The sequence below is a fragment of the Balaenoptera physalus genome, assembly GCF_965194825.1.
Source record: "Balaenoptera physalus genome assembly, chromosome: 6".
In the NCBI taxonomy this organism is placed as follows: domain Eukaryota; kingdom Metazoa; phylum Chordata; class Mammalia; order Artiodactyla; family Balaenopteridae; genus Balaenoptera; species Balaenoptera physalus.
Window position 1 is genome coordinate 60,497,469 of NC_138885.1, and position 19,496 is coordinate 60,516,964.

Here is a 19,496-nt window from a genome sequence, read left to right on the forward strand (position 1 = left end):
CTATAAGCCTTCCTTCCTCCCTTGCTTCCTTCCTTCTTTCCATCCTTCCTTCGTTAGTTCCCTCCTTTCTTCATTCTTCTCTTTTTCCCTTGCTCCTTTTTTATTTGTCGGTCTGTTTAAATTTATGATCCTAATAACTGCTCAGCTCAACAATGGATGAGAATATACTAGCTCTGTGACATTGAGCAAGTTACCAACATTTCTATGCTTGTTTTATTATTTTTTAAATGGGTATAATGATACCTATTTCATATATCATTGTGAGAATTGAAAATCTATTTTTTAAATGACCTCCTCAGATTAGATTTCTTGAGTGTAATAGAATAGGGCTGAAATAAAGTTATTCCTGTGGTTAAAGAAATGTGATATCTAGAGTAAATATACAATTTTAATTGCTATCATACCGAAATACATATTTATAGCTACTTTTGCCACCTGGAATAATACTGTTAATTTTTTTTTGCTATGTGCAAGTCTTTTTAAAGTATTACATTAGAAATGGAATTTCTGTGTCAAAATATATGACCATATTTAAGTATCGATTCACACGTTCAAATTGTTGAGATGTTGAACCAATGCATAAACCAAAGACTATAAATATATAGTCAGGCCTTCACTAAAGCTAGGACATTTTAAAAAATATCATTGCCAATGTATTAGAAGAAAAATAGGATCATTTTACTTTGATGTAATTTCCATGATCACCATAATAAACTTTTAAAATACGTATAGTTGCACTGTGTATTTTTGTTTGATAACTGTCATGAGTCCTCTGTATATTTTTTACTGAAAAAATTTTTTCATATTGTTTTGTTGAAATTATCTTTAAGAATAGAAATTCTTAAATAAGAATATATATGTGTATAAATTCATGCAAATATGTTTTATTAATGATAGTAATATTATATAAAATATTTTTACAAATATATAAATTAAAATATATTTATAAATATATGAATATAAAATATTAATACTAACATAATTTATAAATATATATAAAGCCAAGTCTCTTGTGGAGCTTTAATTTTAGTGGTGACATTTTGATTAAAGGTAAAAAAGTCAGCATCAAATTTTACAGAATCAAATTTATTAGTAATTTTCATTGTTATCTGCAATTCATTGTTACCTACCATTCAAAGTTCTGAGCCATATGCCAATTTTGATTTTGATTTCCTGGTATAACTTTTTCCTTTATTTTACTTTTAAACTTTCATTTTGTTTTAGTTTAGGTATATCTCTTGTGGAGTTTAACTTATTTTTAATTTAATTTTAAAGTCTCTACATCTTGACAGACAATTTTTACCCAGTTATATTCATTTTTATAAATTGGCTTTATTGTTGGATTGGCCTTTATCATTACTTTTTTTTGATTTTTATATTCCCCTTATGATTTACTATGTGTCCTATCCTTTCTGAATAAACTTTAATTTCTTTTTTCCCTCTAGTATTTTAGATAAAGTATATCTATTTTGAGAACCTGATCAAACTTAGGTTCTTATTTTGAAAAAGCATGTACTCTCTACATCTAAAATAAAACTGTATCTACTATAGTCTCACCGTATAAGATAAGGAAATAACCATATTTACTTCCTCACATTTCTCTATTCCTACTTCTCAGTTTTTGTTTATTTATATAATTTAGGACTTTTAACCTAGTTATAATTGTTGAATTTTATGTATTTTGCATTATATCTTATCTTTCATGATTTATAGGAAAGATAACATTCAAATCATCACAAAGACTTGTCAGGAAACACAAATTCATGCAAATAGGGACTGGAGGATACTTGAATGAATATGCCTGACTTAAAGAGGCAGCTGCTCCTCAACTACAGCTGGCAGTTGCCACGCAAGAATGCTGATAATTCATCCAAGTTAATTTAGAATTTAATGTTAAAATCATTAGATTTTTATAATCTATTTCAAATTTTTCTAAAAAAAGCAAAATACCTCTCTAGTTGAAGAATAAACCACAGACGTCCATGTTATAACTTCTGATTTATAATATTTGCATTCTGTTTTGCAACCCACTAACAACAGTAATTTGGAATTCATTCTCTGTTGAAACGATTTCAGAGTTCATTCCATTCTTTTGGTACTAAATCTTCCCATTGTTGAATATTTTATTTTCATAGTTTCGATTTTCAGCAGATACTCAGGAACGATCCGTGTAAAATTTCAGAATTCTTGGATGGCTGAGGATATTATTGTGTAGATTTCCCATATGAATGGCAGACAGGTATAGAATTCTGGTGTCACAACCTCCCCATCTATACTTCCCCTAAGCTCTGAAACTCCACTGCCTACTCATGTTTAATATTATCAAGAGGTGTGCATAATCTTTCCATAGGCTCTTTTTCTTCGCTCTTTTGCTTGTAGGTTTTATAATGCTTTTTCTCTTTAATACTTTAAATTTACAAAATTTTATAATATGTCTAAGTGTATCTGTTACTTTTTTTTAATCTAGTATAAGATGAGCCTTTTCCATTTGTGACTAAGGTCTTTCTCAGGTTAAGGGACTTGAAAATTTCTAATGTATTTTTGAATAATTTGTCTTTTATATTTAATCTGGTCTCTTTTTTTAGGATCACCAATTATCCATATAATGGAACTTGGTTTTGTCTTCCTTCATTAACCCATTCCATTTTTGGTTCTACTAGGTCTCTAGTTTTTCTTCACACGAGTGGTTTATTTACTACACCATAATATTATACAGATAATGCTGTATATTTTACTACTTCTATTACCATCAAAAGGTCACCAAGGATATTATAATTTTTACTATTTTTTTGTCTTAAAGGTATTTTTATTTGTCTATTTTATGATCTCATTTTCATCTTCTACTTGAGAGTCTAGGTTTTTTTCTATTGGGACTACAAAACTACAAAACAGATGATTTCTTATGCTTGCTTCTATTCCTTAGAGCATATTTTTAAAAGAAAAAAAAGGATTATTTTCATTCTGTTGAATAGTATGTTTTTCCTTCTGTATTGCAAAATATTTTCATACACTCTATATTGCTGGTATGTGCCTTGATTATTTTCTCCTTTGAAACAAACAGCAGTTCCTATCAGCCTGTGTGCTCCCAATTCTAGTTACTGTATTCTTCTTGTATTAACTTGGATTTACCTGAATTCTTCTACAATCTTTACCTCTGATTCTAAGATGAAGATGAAAGTGATACAATTTTATGTTCTAGTAATTTACGGAGAGTAGTAAAAGAGCTAGGACTGTGAAAATTCCTGCCAAGGCAGTTCTCACTGCTGGTTTCTTCACTGTGTTTGGTGAAGCTGCCATGCCACAGACCATTTTTATCAAACAGCTTTACTGAGATATAATTTATAAACCATACAATTCACCTGTTTAATGTGTACTATTTAATGTTTCAGTATATCCACAAGGTTAGGCATCCATTACCATATTTCTCCAATCTTTTTTTGCTATTTTGCCCAGCCTGTTCTCCAAGTACAGAGTATGCAATATATCTGGCCTTTTTCATGATGTTCCAGTGGATGAAAGTTGCCTATAGATCTTACTTTTGGTATTATCACACTTGCCTGTGGGTTTATTCATTCAAATATTTCATAATACTTCTGACTCATAGCAGCCAAAAAAAACTCTGGGTCAAGTTTTCCTAGCTGATTGTTTTTATTCATTCAGAACAACAAATCAGAAGGTATTGGTAGGCTTCTCTAAGACACTTTCAGGAATGAGAGGTGTAAAATAGTTGTCAGCTTCTTCCATCAGTGTGGTCACAGCTCTACTTTATTTAGCAGAACCTTCTTAAACTTTGTGGCATGTGGAATGCATCCTATCCAAGCACTGACAGCAAAAGGGAATTTATCTTATTTTATATTGCTTTGTTCATTTCAACTGGTTTTTAGACACAATGAGGAAAAGAAGAGGATAGATTAGATATCTGTCTAAACTGCTATGTCTCTCAGAAGTCTAAGGACAATTTTATAAGTTCATATTCAAGACATAAGAATAAGTAAAAAAGAAAAAAATAGAAAAATAATATATTTTGATTGAGCTCTATATTTTATTATCAAAAGCATTGAACCCACTTCAAATAAGTAAAAAATGTGATATTTTTTTCTTGCCGTTCCAGGAGTGACTGAAATAAATCTGAAAATCAGATAATTCATTTATTCCAAAGCTGAAACACTGTTCAATCTAACATTTCTTCAAGCAATAATAGGGGTGTTCAGATGAATACACGGAAGTACATAAAACAAAATGAAGAACTCAATGCCTTTTCTTACCTTGGTTTAAAGGAATAATTTTCAAAATTCTCAAATTTCTTGTAATTCGAAATATTGAAATGAAGTTTGGAGGTGAATATCTTGATATATGCCTGTGGGATTAAATTGGAGTCATTTAGAAGTCATATTGAGTTTATGTTACTTATCTTTGGCTCTTTATACTATTTGAAACTTATTTTTAAAACCATATATCCAAATGTTTCACTTGCTTTCATTATTGCATTTTGCAAATAGTTTTATTATTGATTGGAAGGGAAAGACTGCTATAGTGCAAGGTATCCAAGTAAATATTAATCTACAAACAAATTATGAGAGTTTATAAAAGCTTGACACTCTGAGTAGTCATAATTCCATATCAAATACTCTATATTATGTTCATAAATATTTTGAATCTAATTGGTGAAGAGATAGTTAAGAATAATGAAATCCATAGTTTTTTAAAGGAATAAAATTTAAGTATTTAAACTTCTGGTGATGATAGTGATGGTGATGAGGTGGTGATGATGATGACGATGGTGATGGTGATGACAGCAGAAGTAAAGGTGTATAGTGGTTAAGGACACAGACTCTGTAGCCAGACTGACCATGTAGAAATACAGGCTCCACTATTTAAATTACTTAATCTTTCTTGCCTTAGTTTCCTCAAACGTAAAGTAAGGATAATAATACTTCCTAATTCTGAGGATTTGGGGGGGATTAAATAAGTTAATATATGTAAAGTTCATAGCAAAGCACCTGGCACATACTAAGGGCTAAATGTTAGCTGTGTTACCTAAGTGTTAGCTAATAGCAATGGCAAGAGCAGAAATAATAATAGTAATAGTAGAAGTAGTAGTGATAATAATTTCAATGATATTAGCTACTATTTTTTGACTGCTTACAACATGGCAGAAACTAATTATGTTCTTTATAAAGGTTATTGCTTTTTTTTAAAAATTGACCCCAAGTCCACAAATAGAGTATTATTTTAAATTATTTTTAACAGAAGTTTGATGCCAGTGACAATTTCTTTAGCCATAAAATAGAGTACACTAAGTAGAAGGATTAAAAAAATCACTACACATGTAAATTATTAGAATTTAATGTACCATTCTAGAAAAATGTGTGTGTATAAAATATCTTATTCTGATAACTAGAATATTTACTGGTTTTAAGCAATGTAGATTAGAGAAGAATCAAATACGCCAGGATCCTCTCTTAAGCTCTCAGGAAATTTTCTGTTCACTGAAAATAATCACTTCAAATGCAAAAATTCAATCTCTATTGTTTTTGCTTCAGGTAGATTACAGAGATAATATCCCATTCCTTTCATTCTGAATGCATATTCTGAGGACTAGTTCACTTGGAGCTGCCTGAGAGAACTCATTATGGCTATGATTTATGAATTATCCTTTACTCACAGAATTTTTGCAGGCAGAAAACTTTATCATCCTCAAATGTTTCTTTATGAAAAGCATTTTCTTAGCAAGGTATTAAGATGTTTGCAACTTAAATACTCACTCAAACAAAGTTACACTGAAATCGAGCCAGTTCCATGGATCACCAAAGAAATAAAAAGATCCTGCCCAGATGCCTCTTGCAATGAGTTTTACAAGTATTTCAAATGTATAAATTCCAAGCAAAGTATTCCTGCAGAAAAGTTTTCATATTAAAAGTGAGACTAATACATCATCATCTCTGAAGTACTATGTTGAGGATAATTATCTGGCAACCAAGCAACCAACCAACCAATCAACCAGACAACCATAGGATAGGGCTTTAGTTAGGGCTTCTAGAGTGGGCTATGTCTTACAGCATTAACCATGAAATTTGACTACCAATTAATTGTGGAATGTGTATAAATATTATATTACATACAATGTATATTATATACTAAAAATATTAATTTATTATAATATGTAATATATAATGTACTGTAACACAATGTATTAAATATAAAATATAATCATATATGCAATTATACATAATAAAGTTATATAACTTACTGTAATGCTGGCCCCCATTTTGGCAAATCAGTCATGGACATAAATATGCAGTCAATCAGGATGCTAATTAAAATTAACAGTCGGAAAAAGGTAAGTTATCGTCAAGGAATAATGGTAATAAAAATAATATTGGAAATACATGTTTCTATAATCTGTTTATATGTATTTACACATATGAGATCACATAGTTTCTTAAATGTCAAAAAAATATACTGCTCCTATTGAAAACAATGAGGATTACTAAGATTTGTTAACATTTACTACTGTTGTGTGTACTAGAAAAGAAAAAAATATATATATATTTTTTTGGTCACGAGGCATGTGGGATCTTAGTTCCCCGAGCAGGGATCGAACCTGAGCCCCCTGCAGTGGAAGTGTGGAGTCTTAACTGCTGGACCACCAGGGAAGTCCCTAGAAAATATATTTTAAATGTACTTTCAAATATGGAACACAGTGCAGTTATAATCAAGATTTCAGTATGACCTAAAATGAATATTAATTAAAAAGAGAAAAAGACTGCAGCAATATCTGAATAGAATAGTTGCATTTGATATTAGTACAGTCTAAAACCAACAGAAAAGGATATGGATGTACCAAAATCTTAATGGTTGTCCTTCTAACTGAATTGAAAGGAGACAATGTACACCAGGTGGCATTGAATCTGAATATTGTTCTCTTTTTATTTAATACTATGAAAGTCTGTAAGAGGAAAAAAAGAACATCAAGTGAAATGAAAAAAAAGAACATCAAGTGAAATTAGAACTGATAATTATGATCTCATCAATTATGAAGCATATTGCCAATGATCATTTCAGTCATGAAGTCTAACAGTTATACTTCTTACATTTTGATATCCTTTTACAGACTAAATCAAATGGAAAGGTTTTTTAAAACTATTTTTACTTATATTTAGCCTTATCTACCAGTTTTTCTTTTACCAGTGTTCTACCTAAGAAAACCGTGTGCCACACACCAATCCTCAAGTCTTCCTGCAGAACTAATGTGATAGAAAGAAATCTATATCCAGATGGCTCACGGGTATGCATTTAAGCATACTAAAATTCAATGAATGTAAAATAAGTTAATTTTATTTTGAAGCAAATAAGGTATGGGATTATAGTAGTAAAAGTGACCGAATGCACTCAAACATTACATTAATCATTAGTAATTACCTACGGTATAAAACCCCACTTGTATGTTATCAATGACATAAACATATTTAAAACAGAAGTTTATATCATGTAAAACTAATATGTTGGCATATAGAAGCATTAAACCAAAAAAGGGAAAAATCAGAAACGTTTTTAAAAGGACTTATGTATATGTGTGTATATGTATACGTGTGTAAAATATGGATACACAGTAAAAGTGTATATGTATGTGTGTATGCCTGTATATATATATATATATATACACACACACATATGTGCACTTTTATTATATATACATACCCATTTGGAAAATTCATTTGTTGTGGTGTGTGCATAACTATATTACACATAGTAAACATTATATAGAGTATAATGTAACAGTATATAATGTATAGTGTATAATGCAATATGATAAAATATATTATAATATACTAAAATATATATTATATTTAATATATAATTATACAGAGGTGTATATGTGACTATACATTGGTATTTATATTTGTCTATATATACAAATATATATTCATTGATATTTTATGAATACCTATTCTAAATGGAAAACAAACCGTGCTCTGATTCTCCTCAATGGAACACTTTTCCAACGTACAATTTGTGTGTATTTTGGCCTGATTGTAGTTATTGTCCCTCTTTCCATTTTAAAAGCAAAAAGAAAATTAAAAGGGCCAAATAAAATAAATCTGATTGTTTAAAATGTGCTTTCCATGTATTTTCCAAAACAATTTCAAACTTCACACAGGATGTAGCCAACCAGCTTATGTCTTTGTGAAGGAATGAGTAATTTCAGATAGAATAATTTTCTAGTTAATGTTTAAGTGCTGACATTGTTCATTTAATTTTAGAATTATTTATTTGTATGCCATCTTTAACAGAGTAAACTAAATATAATTCAAATTTTTAATGTCTTTGTGTTATCACTAATAACAATACTTTTTATACTAACATATCCTTACCGTTTTTGGTTTTTTTTCAAAATCTTTGATTTTGTCTTCAGTAACACACCTAGGTTTGTCTGCCATGTCTGTAAATACTACAAAGAACCCAGAACTCTGCTATGATAGAGTTACTGCTAAGGTTACTGTGTTATATCAACTGTTAATGACTTAAGCATAGCAAAAGTGAAAGCGGAGATAATTGAGATGAGGACTTACATTTTCACTAAAATGTTCTTAAGGTTTTACAGGTGTTTTATAGCGAATGATGCATAATGCTCATGGAGGCTATCAGAGATACTGGAGTCTTTTGTTAATATATACATTTATACTGTAAATTGTCAATATGCTTCCACCATGCAAAGTATTCAAAAGAGTTGTGATTATACATAATGCTCACTTTGCCTTCTGTCCAGAAAGTGATTCATTTCCATTTCACCCATTTGGTAAAATAACTGAACACTCTACAAGAATATCAAATTACATTTGTCTACAACGGGACTGATCCTCATCTCTCCCAAATTTGATCTTTCTTTATAGTTACTTCATTTTTGTCAGAAGCACTTCTATTCTTTCAAGCTGGAAACCTTGGCATTATTAATCAGTCTTCAAATCCTGCTATTTCATCTCGGGTGTGTTACCTCTCTCTCCAAGACACTCCTATAATCCAGACCTCTTGACTTCAGGCCTCAATTGTTTTCTCTCTAATTTCATCTTTCTGACCCTATCTCTTCCATGCAACAGTAATTTAGAAATCTCTAGATTAATCGTAAACACTGCATTCATTACACCAGTACTTTGGCCACCACATTAAAGCCATGTTGTCATCTCTGTCATCTCATCTTATTTCCCACAATTTGCAACACATCTACAGGGTTCTAGTTCTATCATCAGCCTGTCTCTTCCCTATTCCAGAATTAATATCTGCTATTGACTGACTGTTCATTGAAGATCTTCCCTTTGCCTTGTAAAAATTTGAAGTGTTCTCCAAGCTATAACTCAAATTCTATTTCCTTAGTAGAGACTCTTCCAGCTTTGTCAGTCTACACAGATCTCTGTCTTTTCTAAGCATAATTATTTTTATTTTTATCATTTTGTGCTTCTTTTTGGATTGTTCAAATATTTAGTAAGTTCCTCAAATCATTCTCTGGATAGATAGGCTGTGACTGTATGAATGAATAAAATTTATGAATGAAATATAGATTGGCTTTATTTTCCTAACTACTGAGTAAAATCATCAAATTGAACAGTTGAAATTGCTGTACATAGCATGGAAATTTTATATGATAGTTATTTTAAAATCAATAATCTTAAGTAGCCAATCATTATGCTCACATAAAAGAAATCATTTACATTAAGGCATTACAGTATAGCCTGTTACATACAAAGTAAAGTAACCCTAAACAAACTAACCTACCAGGCAAATATTCAGTTTTGATAAAAATCTCAAATATGTGTGAAATTTCTTACCCAGTTTTCTATAACTTAAAATTACCTCTTCACTTATTCTTCTATCTTCTTTCATCCTATCTCAATTACATTTTTCACATGTCTGGAAAATGAATAAAAATATAGTCATAATAAGTTTAATTAATCCTTACCATTTTATTCTTGTAGTATGGGTCCACATCTTCCAATGGCTCAGACACCATTGCTCTAGGAATATTTCCATAAACAAATGGCAGCTCTTTTCCAACTTCCAAGTCAGTGTTCGGCTTTAAATCTTCTTTGTGTTCCTCACTGTGTTTTTTAGCATTATGCTGTTCCATAACTTCAAGAGACTCTCTGGTGAAGGGGACAAGGCCCTTAGGTTCTGGGGAAGCCATTTCCAATTTTGCACTGAAAAGTATTTTCTTCAGTTCTAGATAAGATTTGTGTATATAAAGAAAAATTTTAAATTATAAAAGTCTAGGATATGAATAAAAGAGAATAGCAAACTGAATAAAATCATTCAAAGAAAATTCCTGAGTTTTAGAGAAATCTGAGTCATTAAACTTGGTTTTGTTTCACTTAATATTAGACTTAATTTATAATTTCATGAATAACTCATTCTATTTCATTTATTCATCCATTGAATCCTCTTTCTTTTACTGAAATCTGCCTTTCAGTTTCTCCCTTGTAATGAAAGAGTTCTAAAGTGGCTAGAGATTGTTGGAAGGCCAAATCTAATTATTTCACTCTCAGCTGTATTTAACCACTGACTAGACTTTCCTTCTCTAAACTCAGTTTTCATTGGCTCTGGGAACCCCCTCTTCTTTATCTCTTCCTATAGCTCTGATTAATTCCTTTGACTTAGTTTTTCCTCCAAAATTTTAACTTTGATATCCTTTAAAGTTCTGCTTTTCCCCTAGTTATATCCATCTTTTCGGTAAATACTTAGGCAAACACAGAGTTTTAACTACCATACAAGGGTATTTACCAAGTACATTTCCCAAAACACTCCCTTCCCTCAGTCATCTATGTGGCAATCCACCAATAACAGCAACTTAACAAGTAAAAACAAAGTTTGTTGTTTTCCCCCAAGACTAGAATCACTCTTTTACCTTCTAGCCATTGTAAAAACAAAAACACACATATAAACTTATTACCTTGAAAATTACTCATGAAATGTTTTTCTTCATCATTAATTCCTCTGAAAAAAATAATTTTCTTACAATTATTTTCCATCAGGTATTTAAATATTGTCCACTGTTCATATACTTACATCAAGATAGTCATCTTTGTAATTCTATCTCTGGATTGCTCTAGTAGTCTTTACAGGTCTCTCTCAATTCCAGTCTTTATCTACTTCAAGTCATCCTACGGGTCACTTAAATTAGTCTTCATTAAATATAATTTCATGTATCAATTCTCCATTTATGAACCTGGTTCTTTCCTCTCATATAAAATTATGTTCTTTTGCTGATTTTTTCCAGCCCAATTTCTGTCAAAACCTACCCTTCAAATGATCCTGCTCAGTGACAACTGACTGATTATTCTTTATACATTCTCCTTAACCCCCTCTGTAATTTTATTATTGCAATTAAGGATAAGAAATTTTGTACTTGATACTGTAGCATTTTCTATATGTATATTTTGTCTGTAATAGTGCTGGCCTTAGCTGAATTTCTTCTATAATATTTTCCTAAGACAGAAATCACACACATATGTACACACACATATATGCTAATCCAGAATTTTCCACTACTGGGTAAAACTGAGTTGTTTAATAGTTGAATCCATTACTTGCTATTAATGGAAAGTAAGAAAAAATATGTTAGTTAATCATAATGGAGTACCAATCATTGTGAGAATCAGACTCCTACTAGGTTAAATAAGAGGTGTGTGAGAGATATTTAAAATACACAAATGGCAATCTCATAGACATCCAAGGAGAGGACACATAGTCCATTTCTGTACCCTGAAAAATAAAAATGGAAAATAATTACTGGGATAACTCCTTATGCCATTCATGGCATCACAGTTTTCTCGGCTTTTCTTTTCTTTTAATTTCTACTGCATTCTATCTAAAGAATGGCTTCCTATGCTGACTTCTAAGAATGCACGTAGAACAAAACGCCATCGCCTGCCTCAACTTTGATTTTTCAGTTTAAGTTCCCACCATATGCCTATAACCTCTACCTCCAAAAATGTAAATTAAAAGATACTCTAATTGACTAGCCCAGCCTATGGATTTATTTCCTCTTGGTTCAGTTATTTGTGACCAGAGAGAGGGACATTTTCACAACAGCAATGGCAGCTTATGCCCAAGACCCTCAAGAGATGTTGCAAGGATAGGTGTGAAGCAGTTTTAAAGAGAGAAATATGGAATAGGAGTGTCAGCATATATCTACTTGGAACCCTCTTTCCAGACTAATAAAAAATAACAATTGCTCATCATAAAATTTACTTATTTTTCAAATATCTTGCTTCAATATCATCATTTATCATCAGACTTATTTATTTTTTTCCACTCTCTGAAACAGGATAGTTTATTGAAATTGAATAATATTAAAATCATTACTGCAATATTACAGTGAAACCCACCTTTGCATTGCCTCAATTTTTGTCCCACACATCCACCTTGATTCCCAGGAAAAAAAAATTTTACATGTACCCAGTATATTGATTCCTTATAATTTACAATGTCATATCAGAGATATTTGGTAAGGACTGCAGTGATTGCCATGAAACTTGCTGAGAAGAGCATGCAGAGGCCTGATGCTTTGAGAAAATGCCTGGCATGGTTTTCTCATGGGCACAAGAGTCCTGGACAGGCACTGCAGGACCCAGGGATCTTCTGAGCCGAAGTGCAAGTTCATTCCACAAAGGGATCTATAAAGAGTTCCCCCCTTGAGAAGCTTTTGTTGATTGTCACATTTGTAAAATGTCCATGATATCATCAGACTTTTAGATTTTATTTGTACTGCTTTCAAGTTGCTTGCTTCTATCTGCTTCTTCTTCTAACAACTGCCTCTAACTTGCTAAGTGTAAACACTATAATAATACGCCACGAGTGGCAGTCCAAGACCTCCAATGAAAAAAAAAATCAACCATTATTTTCTTGTCCTGAGATATACCTTAAAGGGTTGAGATTGATGAATGATGACTCCCGGGTTAATAGGCAGAATGTACTTCTCTTAGATTCCAAGATTCCTGTCAGGTTTAGAAGAAGCTGATGATATTTCTCTTTATTATAAGTATAATCCAAAACAAGTCACATTTATCGCCTGACGATTTAAAGTCCCACAGGTAGAAATATTTCTACATGGAAGGACTGATTGAAAGGCAGCTATCGGGACAGATCAAACATCTGATGAAAATAGCCATCGTGCTCCTGTGGGTATGTAAGTTCTAGCCTCCAAAAACTGGCTCAGGCTTCACTCCATTTACTACATAACTAATTTATATTCTTGGATTCTTCTTGTATTTGCATCTCTTTACTCCAGTGTGCTAACATTTTCTTTATTCCAACTCTTTTTCTTGCCCCTGAGATTGTTTTACTCTTTCCTAACTTAAATGACTTTTGATTTTTGGCTCTTGTCTTTACATTCTCTGCAATTGTATTCTGCCCAGGGTTTAGCCAGTTTTGGCTAACACTCCTCACTATGTGTGCCTAATTTAGGATTGACCTACTTTGGGTCCCTGTTCTGGACTTTCTGGTGGCTTCTTATTTCCTGATTGCTCAACTCTGTCCTTCCTGAGATGTCCTAACCCATCTGAGACCCCGTGGAACACATTACTGGAATAAGCTATCTTGCAGAAAGTGGTTATAAAATAAGTGAGTCTCTCAAAAATCTATTTATAATCATATACACTAATTTTTATTTATAATTCTATATTTTAGCATTTTAATTTCAGCATTTTAGCATTTTAATATATTTTTAAAATATATATAAATATTGCAGTTTGATATATAATATAGGGCAATAAGTTTAACCATGGTTTTTGCTTTTGACATTCATTTATTTAGCAATCATTTGTGGAGCATATATTAAGTGCCAAGCACTGTGCTAGGTATCAGTGCTGGAAATATTAATAAAATATAGTCACTGGATTTAAGGACAATGGGAGACAGACTTGTAAACAAATAAGAACCAAGTTATCTTGGTCATCTCTGAAAATTATTAAGTTTCAAGAGCAACAGAGACTGAAATTAAAATCATTTCCAACACTGGTGGGCCTGGATTCTACAGTGTTAGTCAAATTTTCCCTCCTCTTGAGGGAGGGAGCAGTCTAGGACATTAAGATTCAGAATGACACAGTCAACATACACAATAGGATTAGAAGATCATAACCAGTGTCAGATAACAAAGTCTATCTGCATCTGATTGCAAATTTTCTAAGAACAATGAACAGGAAGCTTAGTGGCAGTTGAAATATCAAGAAGGGATGCAGATCACTGGGGATAGGATCCCAATGAGGGTCTCTCGCCTCACTAACAAATGCCACTATGACAGTGATAAAGGCAGTAGCAAGCCAGGTTGCCAGGAACACAAACGGTAAAGCTGATTCTGCCTTAAATAGTCCTACTTGAATCTTCTAAGACAACAAATGTGTTGATTCCCTACTGGTGAGTCTGGGAAATTGGTCTAACTCAACATTCCAAACTTCTCAATGTTCCCAGTTTCTCTAGATGTTCTCAAAACTTCTACTGCTTTGTGAAATTGGCCTCTAGGATTTCTGAATTATCCCTGTTACTCGGAAAAACATGAACAAGTTTTAAAGGTGCCAGGATCTTCCTAGAATTGTATTTCTCGTGAACCCAAGAATCTGTCAGATCGTTGGCCAAAAATTTCTGGCCAGGGGCCTCATTCGGGGTTAACAAGTGAAAGAAAAGTACTCTTTGCCACTTCCCAGAGGAATGCAAAGGGGCTCTGTCACGCAATGATATTCTACAAGTTATCTTCAGTCCTAATGTCCTTGATGCAACTGGTTCCCCTGAGATGTAAGACCTGATCTCAACATCTGTTTAAAAAATCCAGGGCTTCCCTGGTGGCGCAGTGGTTGAGAATCCGCCTGCCAATGCAGGGGACACGGGTTCAAGCCCTGGTCCGGGAAGATCCCACATGCCGCGGAGCAACTGGGCCCGTGAGCCACGATTACTGAGCCTGCGCGTCAGAAGCCTGTGCTCCGCAACAAGAGAGACCGCGACAGTGAGAGGCCCGCGCACCGCGATGAAGAGTGGCCCCCGCTTGCCGCAACTGGAGAAAGCCCTCGCACAGAAACGGGGACCCAACACAGCCAAAAATAAATAAATAAATAAATAATTAAAAAAAAAAAAAAATCCAGAACTGGAACTATATCTTGCAGCTCTTGGGGACCATTCACAACCAGGTGACCTCCTTAAGCATCCTCTTAATCTGCAGAGAGACTGTGGATTTTCTCAGACCTTCACTGTTGCCCAGCTTCTGAGCAGCTGAACTAAGCTCATAGAACCACAAACCATTTCCTAAATCTGCAGTCAGATGGAAGAGCTCTGAACCAGTTGTCATAAAAGACCAACCATTAGCACCTACTCTGGCTCTGGGTTAGCTTGAGATGGGCACAAAACCTTCAACATTGTACTAGACCTTGGGTGGCTTAGATGTGATAGTGTCAAATCAGCAGTTTATGAATCCTGGGGCCTCTGAGAGGAGGGAGAAGGGAAGGGGATGGTGGCCCCTGATCAATATCCTGGTACTGAGAGTTGTAGGGAAAGAAAACCCTCTCAGTACGCCTGATTTGAATTATACCAGCTCTTGACTGCATATTAGAAATCTCCTGGCGCTAATGTTGAATATCTAGGAGTCAGCAGCCCAACCCAGACAGACAATTTCAGAGTATCTTGGGCTGGGGTCCCTTGGGATAAATCTAATGCAGCCTGCTAGACAGAAAGATTCCTTTGGCTGATAGCCATGTTTCATTCAACCATCTTCCAAAAGCAAGCAAAGACATCATTACATTTTCTTTGGTTGTTTTTCTTATCTGATATCCTAAGTATGAGAGACAAAGCTTATACCGGAATTGCTGAGGCAAATACTCGCTTTAGAATATCACTTCTCCAAAGATCACATGCTTTTCACCTCTCTGGGCACCTTATCTCCCTCAGCTCTAGAATTTTCCTTATTCTGTGGGTGCCTTGACCTTACCAGATGTTGCCATTCTGCCACAGAGGTTCTGGTGCAAAACAGGTCTAAAGTTTGAAATGAAAAATGCAACTGGGATATGCACCTTATCTTGTTGCTCCCAGTTCCCTCAAGATAATGAATCTAGCTTTTTCCTTCCACTCTTACCTTTTGTCTCCAGTCCACTCAATCTCATCGTTAAGTAGCAGGACCATAAGTCACAGCATTCTGGGGACAGTTTGGGTTTATGTCTGTTGCTGAGAATTAATTATTAACGGCATTCTCTTTCCTTTTCAAAAGTCTCTGAGTTAGATGATGAATGACACAGCCACTCAATCAGTGGGCCAGCGCTCGGCCTCTCTGTAGTTTAGTTCCCGGGAAGAGGCTGTGTGTATAGATAGCATTCTCTATCAGCAACTGCAGCTGCATTTCTTAGAGATAACGAAGGGCAGGGAAGAAAGGGGATGCCGGAAGTCGATGTTTTTCCTCTCCCTCCTTCTCCCATTCCTTATTGCTTCCCTTGTCCCTCAGTTTGATTCCCAGAGCACAGCCTGCCAGTAATGCAGTCAAGCTGTGCAGATAGATTCTGCACATGTAGGAGGTGACTGCCCAGAGCAGTCACAGCCTTCTCACTTTCATTTTTCCCACCTTAGGGAATTAAAACTACAGCATCTAAATAATCAACCTATATGCTTTCTGGGAAGCTGGAGTTGATCTTAGGTGTGAGAAACAGATGCTAGAGTAGCTTTGCCAGAGAGAATTATGAAATGTTCACTTATTATAACAGATAATAAATATTTATTTATTCTCTTAATACATTTACCAAAAGATTTAGGGTAGTTTACAAAGGTGTAGGCCGTAGAGCAAGATAATATAAATTAAGAAAAATGAAGCAAAAATTAGGACAGTAGATCCATAGAGTAAGGATAACTTAGCAAATGTCAATTTCATTCTGACAGGAAATAGGAAATAAAGGGTAAAATGACTTCTCACTTAGTTTCCAAGCTATTTTGAAACAATTATGCTCTCTATCGGACATGGACAATGCAACAAGCCTCTTGTACCAATTACATTCAGATAATTGTAAAAAAAAAAAAGTAATGATAGTAATAACAAGGCTGATAAACATTTGGAGACTAGAAGGTACTGCATGTATAACTGACAGAGACAGAGTTAATGTGATGATTAACTGGAATCTATATTGTTCAGAATGTAGGAACCATACCTGCTTTAGTGAAGTAACCAATTTAGATTATATTTTTGTTCATTGGAGCCTCTTGACTGCACTACATAGATATATTATGGCTTATATTTCATCTTTCCCAATTCTGTAATGACTCACAGCTAAATTCTCTGATGCAAAGCCTTTTCACCAAGAGTTCTCTATAATTTTTTCTTCTCCAGGGGTTAGAACTCAAATGATATTACATGTATCGCTTTTTTCTTATGAAGGATACAAAAATATTATCATTTTCTTTTAGGAAGCATAAGGAAAGATGTCTCACGAAATTTTGAAAGATATAAATAAGTTTAAAACAATCAATAATCTTAACAGTAAATCTCTAGAGACATACTTCAGACTCTTCTCAGTGGGTGCAATCTTTGGCAGGCTAGGATATGGAAGTAATGGGCCCTCTCTCATAGTTCAGGAAAGAGTGTAAATAAGTGCATTTTTTCTGAAGGACTGCTTGGCAATACTTCCTAAAATAAAGTTTCATGAACTCTTTTGCCCAGCAATTAAACTGCCCTATGAATATTTTGTTAAAGTTTGAGTTCTGTGTTCATATGGAATGATTCTCCAAATAAATTATTTAGTGAAAAACAAAATGTTGAGAACAGCTTGCATTGCATTCAAAGAACGGCTTTGAATAAAATGTTTTATGAAGATTATACACACAGTAGCCTATATGCTAGCACATGCATGGTGTTTTCCCTCTGAAAGGAAGTAAACTGCTATATCTAGGCAGAGGGACTGAAAAGGTGTCAGAGGACTCTGCTGCTTTCTGCTTAGTATTTCTATACCACTTGAACATAATTTACCATGTACATGTATTACTAAAATCCAAAAATGGAAAATTTACATACTGAAGGCTTGGGAATAAAGGACAGATTAACCAGAATAATGCCAATCCACCTGGAATTTTGCAGCTGTCTGCTCCCCTTGACTTCAACCTACCTGGTTTTCTGCTTTGGGATTATATTTTCACTTCAACGGTTTACTTCCTGTTTAGCTTTGATTATCTGACTCCTACACTTTTACTTCTCTCTGGTATACAGTTTATCTCACCTGGCTTAATTGACTTTTTCTCCTTTGTCCCTGGACCTGGATTCTGCCTGCAGCTGTGTTCTGCAACCAGGTCAGCCAATTTTGGCTTCAATATATCCACTTAATTCTGGACTCAACTCCCTCACTGTGACAATTTCAGCCAACACGTTCCTAGAATATGTCATTCTGCAGAAGAAAACTGTACATAAGTAATTTTCTCAAAAACATAAGTATACATTGCCATTTTACTTTGATTTTATTTCTTAATAATTTTTTTATTCCAGGCATTCTTCTATATTCAAAAACTCAGAAAGCAGCCTTTGAAATAAACAAGTACCAGCAAAAATCCAAAGGGACAGGTGCTATCTTTCCCCAAGTAAAAAGTTGTCTTTTGAGAACGAACTCCCCTCAAATCTGGTGAACTTGAATTCTAGTGATGGTTCATTAACATAATTAGGATCTGAGGTCTTTGTGTCATATTTCTAGGGAGGAGGAGCTCAGGTCACACATTCAGAGTAGTATGACTTATACTGAGGAGAATAAATCTGGACAAGAGTGTCATGTGACAAAGTCTTAGCACCTGGTCTCTTTTCACATTCATTTCGAAGAATGAGCCCAAGGAAAGGTCAGTGCATGTTTGAATGCCTTGACAGGATGCAGGACGGTAAGTGTCTATGGGAGATGGAGTCTCACTAGGGTGAACAATTATGACTGGCAATGGAGGCAGAGAAGGGTTCTAGAACATGAAGGAAAGTTGCCTGGGTTTTAAGTATGCCCACTTGAGCTTCTCTATGGCAACCTCATGGTTCACAAGCAGGGTCCCTTGTTTCTATGGATAGGATAATAACTTCCAAGCTGTGCCTGTCCAGCCCACCAAAATAAGCATGTTGGGGAAAGGCCAGAATCTTCCCAGAACTAACTGTTCTTGTGACCCTAGTCAGTCAGACCCTTGACCAGAGGAATCTGGCCAGAAGCCATGTAAGAGCTCAAGAGGGAGGAATGTATTCTTGCCTCTGCTAGAATAATACAAAAGGGAGCTTGTTATGCATGTAACTTCTATACTCATCAGTAACCCTGAGACCTTCTGGCCTATGGCTTTAGACACCACTGAATCTGTGGAATGCTAAATTTAAAAAAAATTCCAGGACTGGCATATTCACTGGAACCCTAGACGCCTCTTAGAATTGGCTATTTACCTCTGCTCCGGATCATCTGAAACAGGTGGTCTGTTTTTCCAGGATCTACTTGTACCACCCCCAAAACTACTCTAGCTTTTCAAATGTGGAACTA

General features: G+C 34.1%; 1 protein-coding gene and 1 long non-coding RNA gene across 2 annotated transcripts in view; one reads left to right on the forward strand and one right to left on the reverse strand.

The window, feature by feature from the left end:
- SCN7A (sodium voltage-gated channel alpha subunit 7) overlaps nucleotides 1-14,825 on the reverse strand; it is a 77,321-nt gene extending 62,496 nt beyond the window's left edge. Inside the window, exons 1-6 of the mRNA XM_082465230.1 lie at nucleotides 10,943-14,825; nucleotides 9,956-10,215; nucleotides 6,837-6,949; nucleotides 6,251-6,340; nucleotides 5,766-5,894; nucleotides 4,266-4,357 (exon numbers count right to left, since the gene is read on the reverse strand). Of these exons, the coding sequence (XP_082321356.1) occupies nucleotides 4,266-4,357; nucleotides 5,766-5,894; nucleotides 6,251-6,340; nucleotides 6,837-6,949; nucleotides 9,956-10,215; nucleotides 10,943-11,021 (763 nt within the window). The 5' untranslated portion in view covers nucleotides 11,022-14,825. The remainder of the gene's footprint in view (nucleotides 1-4,265; nucleotides 4,358-5,765; nucleotides 5,895-6,250; nucleotides 6,341-6,836; nucleotides 6,950-9,955; nucleotides 10,216-10,942) is intronic.
- LOC309662482 overlaps nucleotides 1-19,496 on the forward strand; it is a 437,456-nt gene that overhangs the window by 389,293 nt on the left and 28,667 nt on the right. The gene's annotated exons all lie outside the window — the stretch shown is intronic.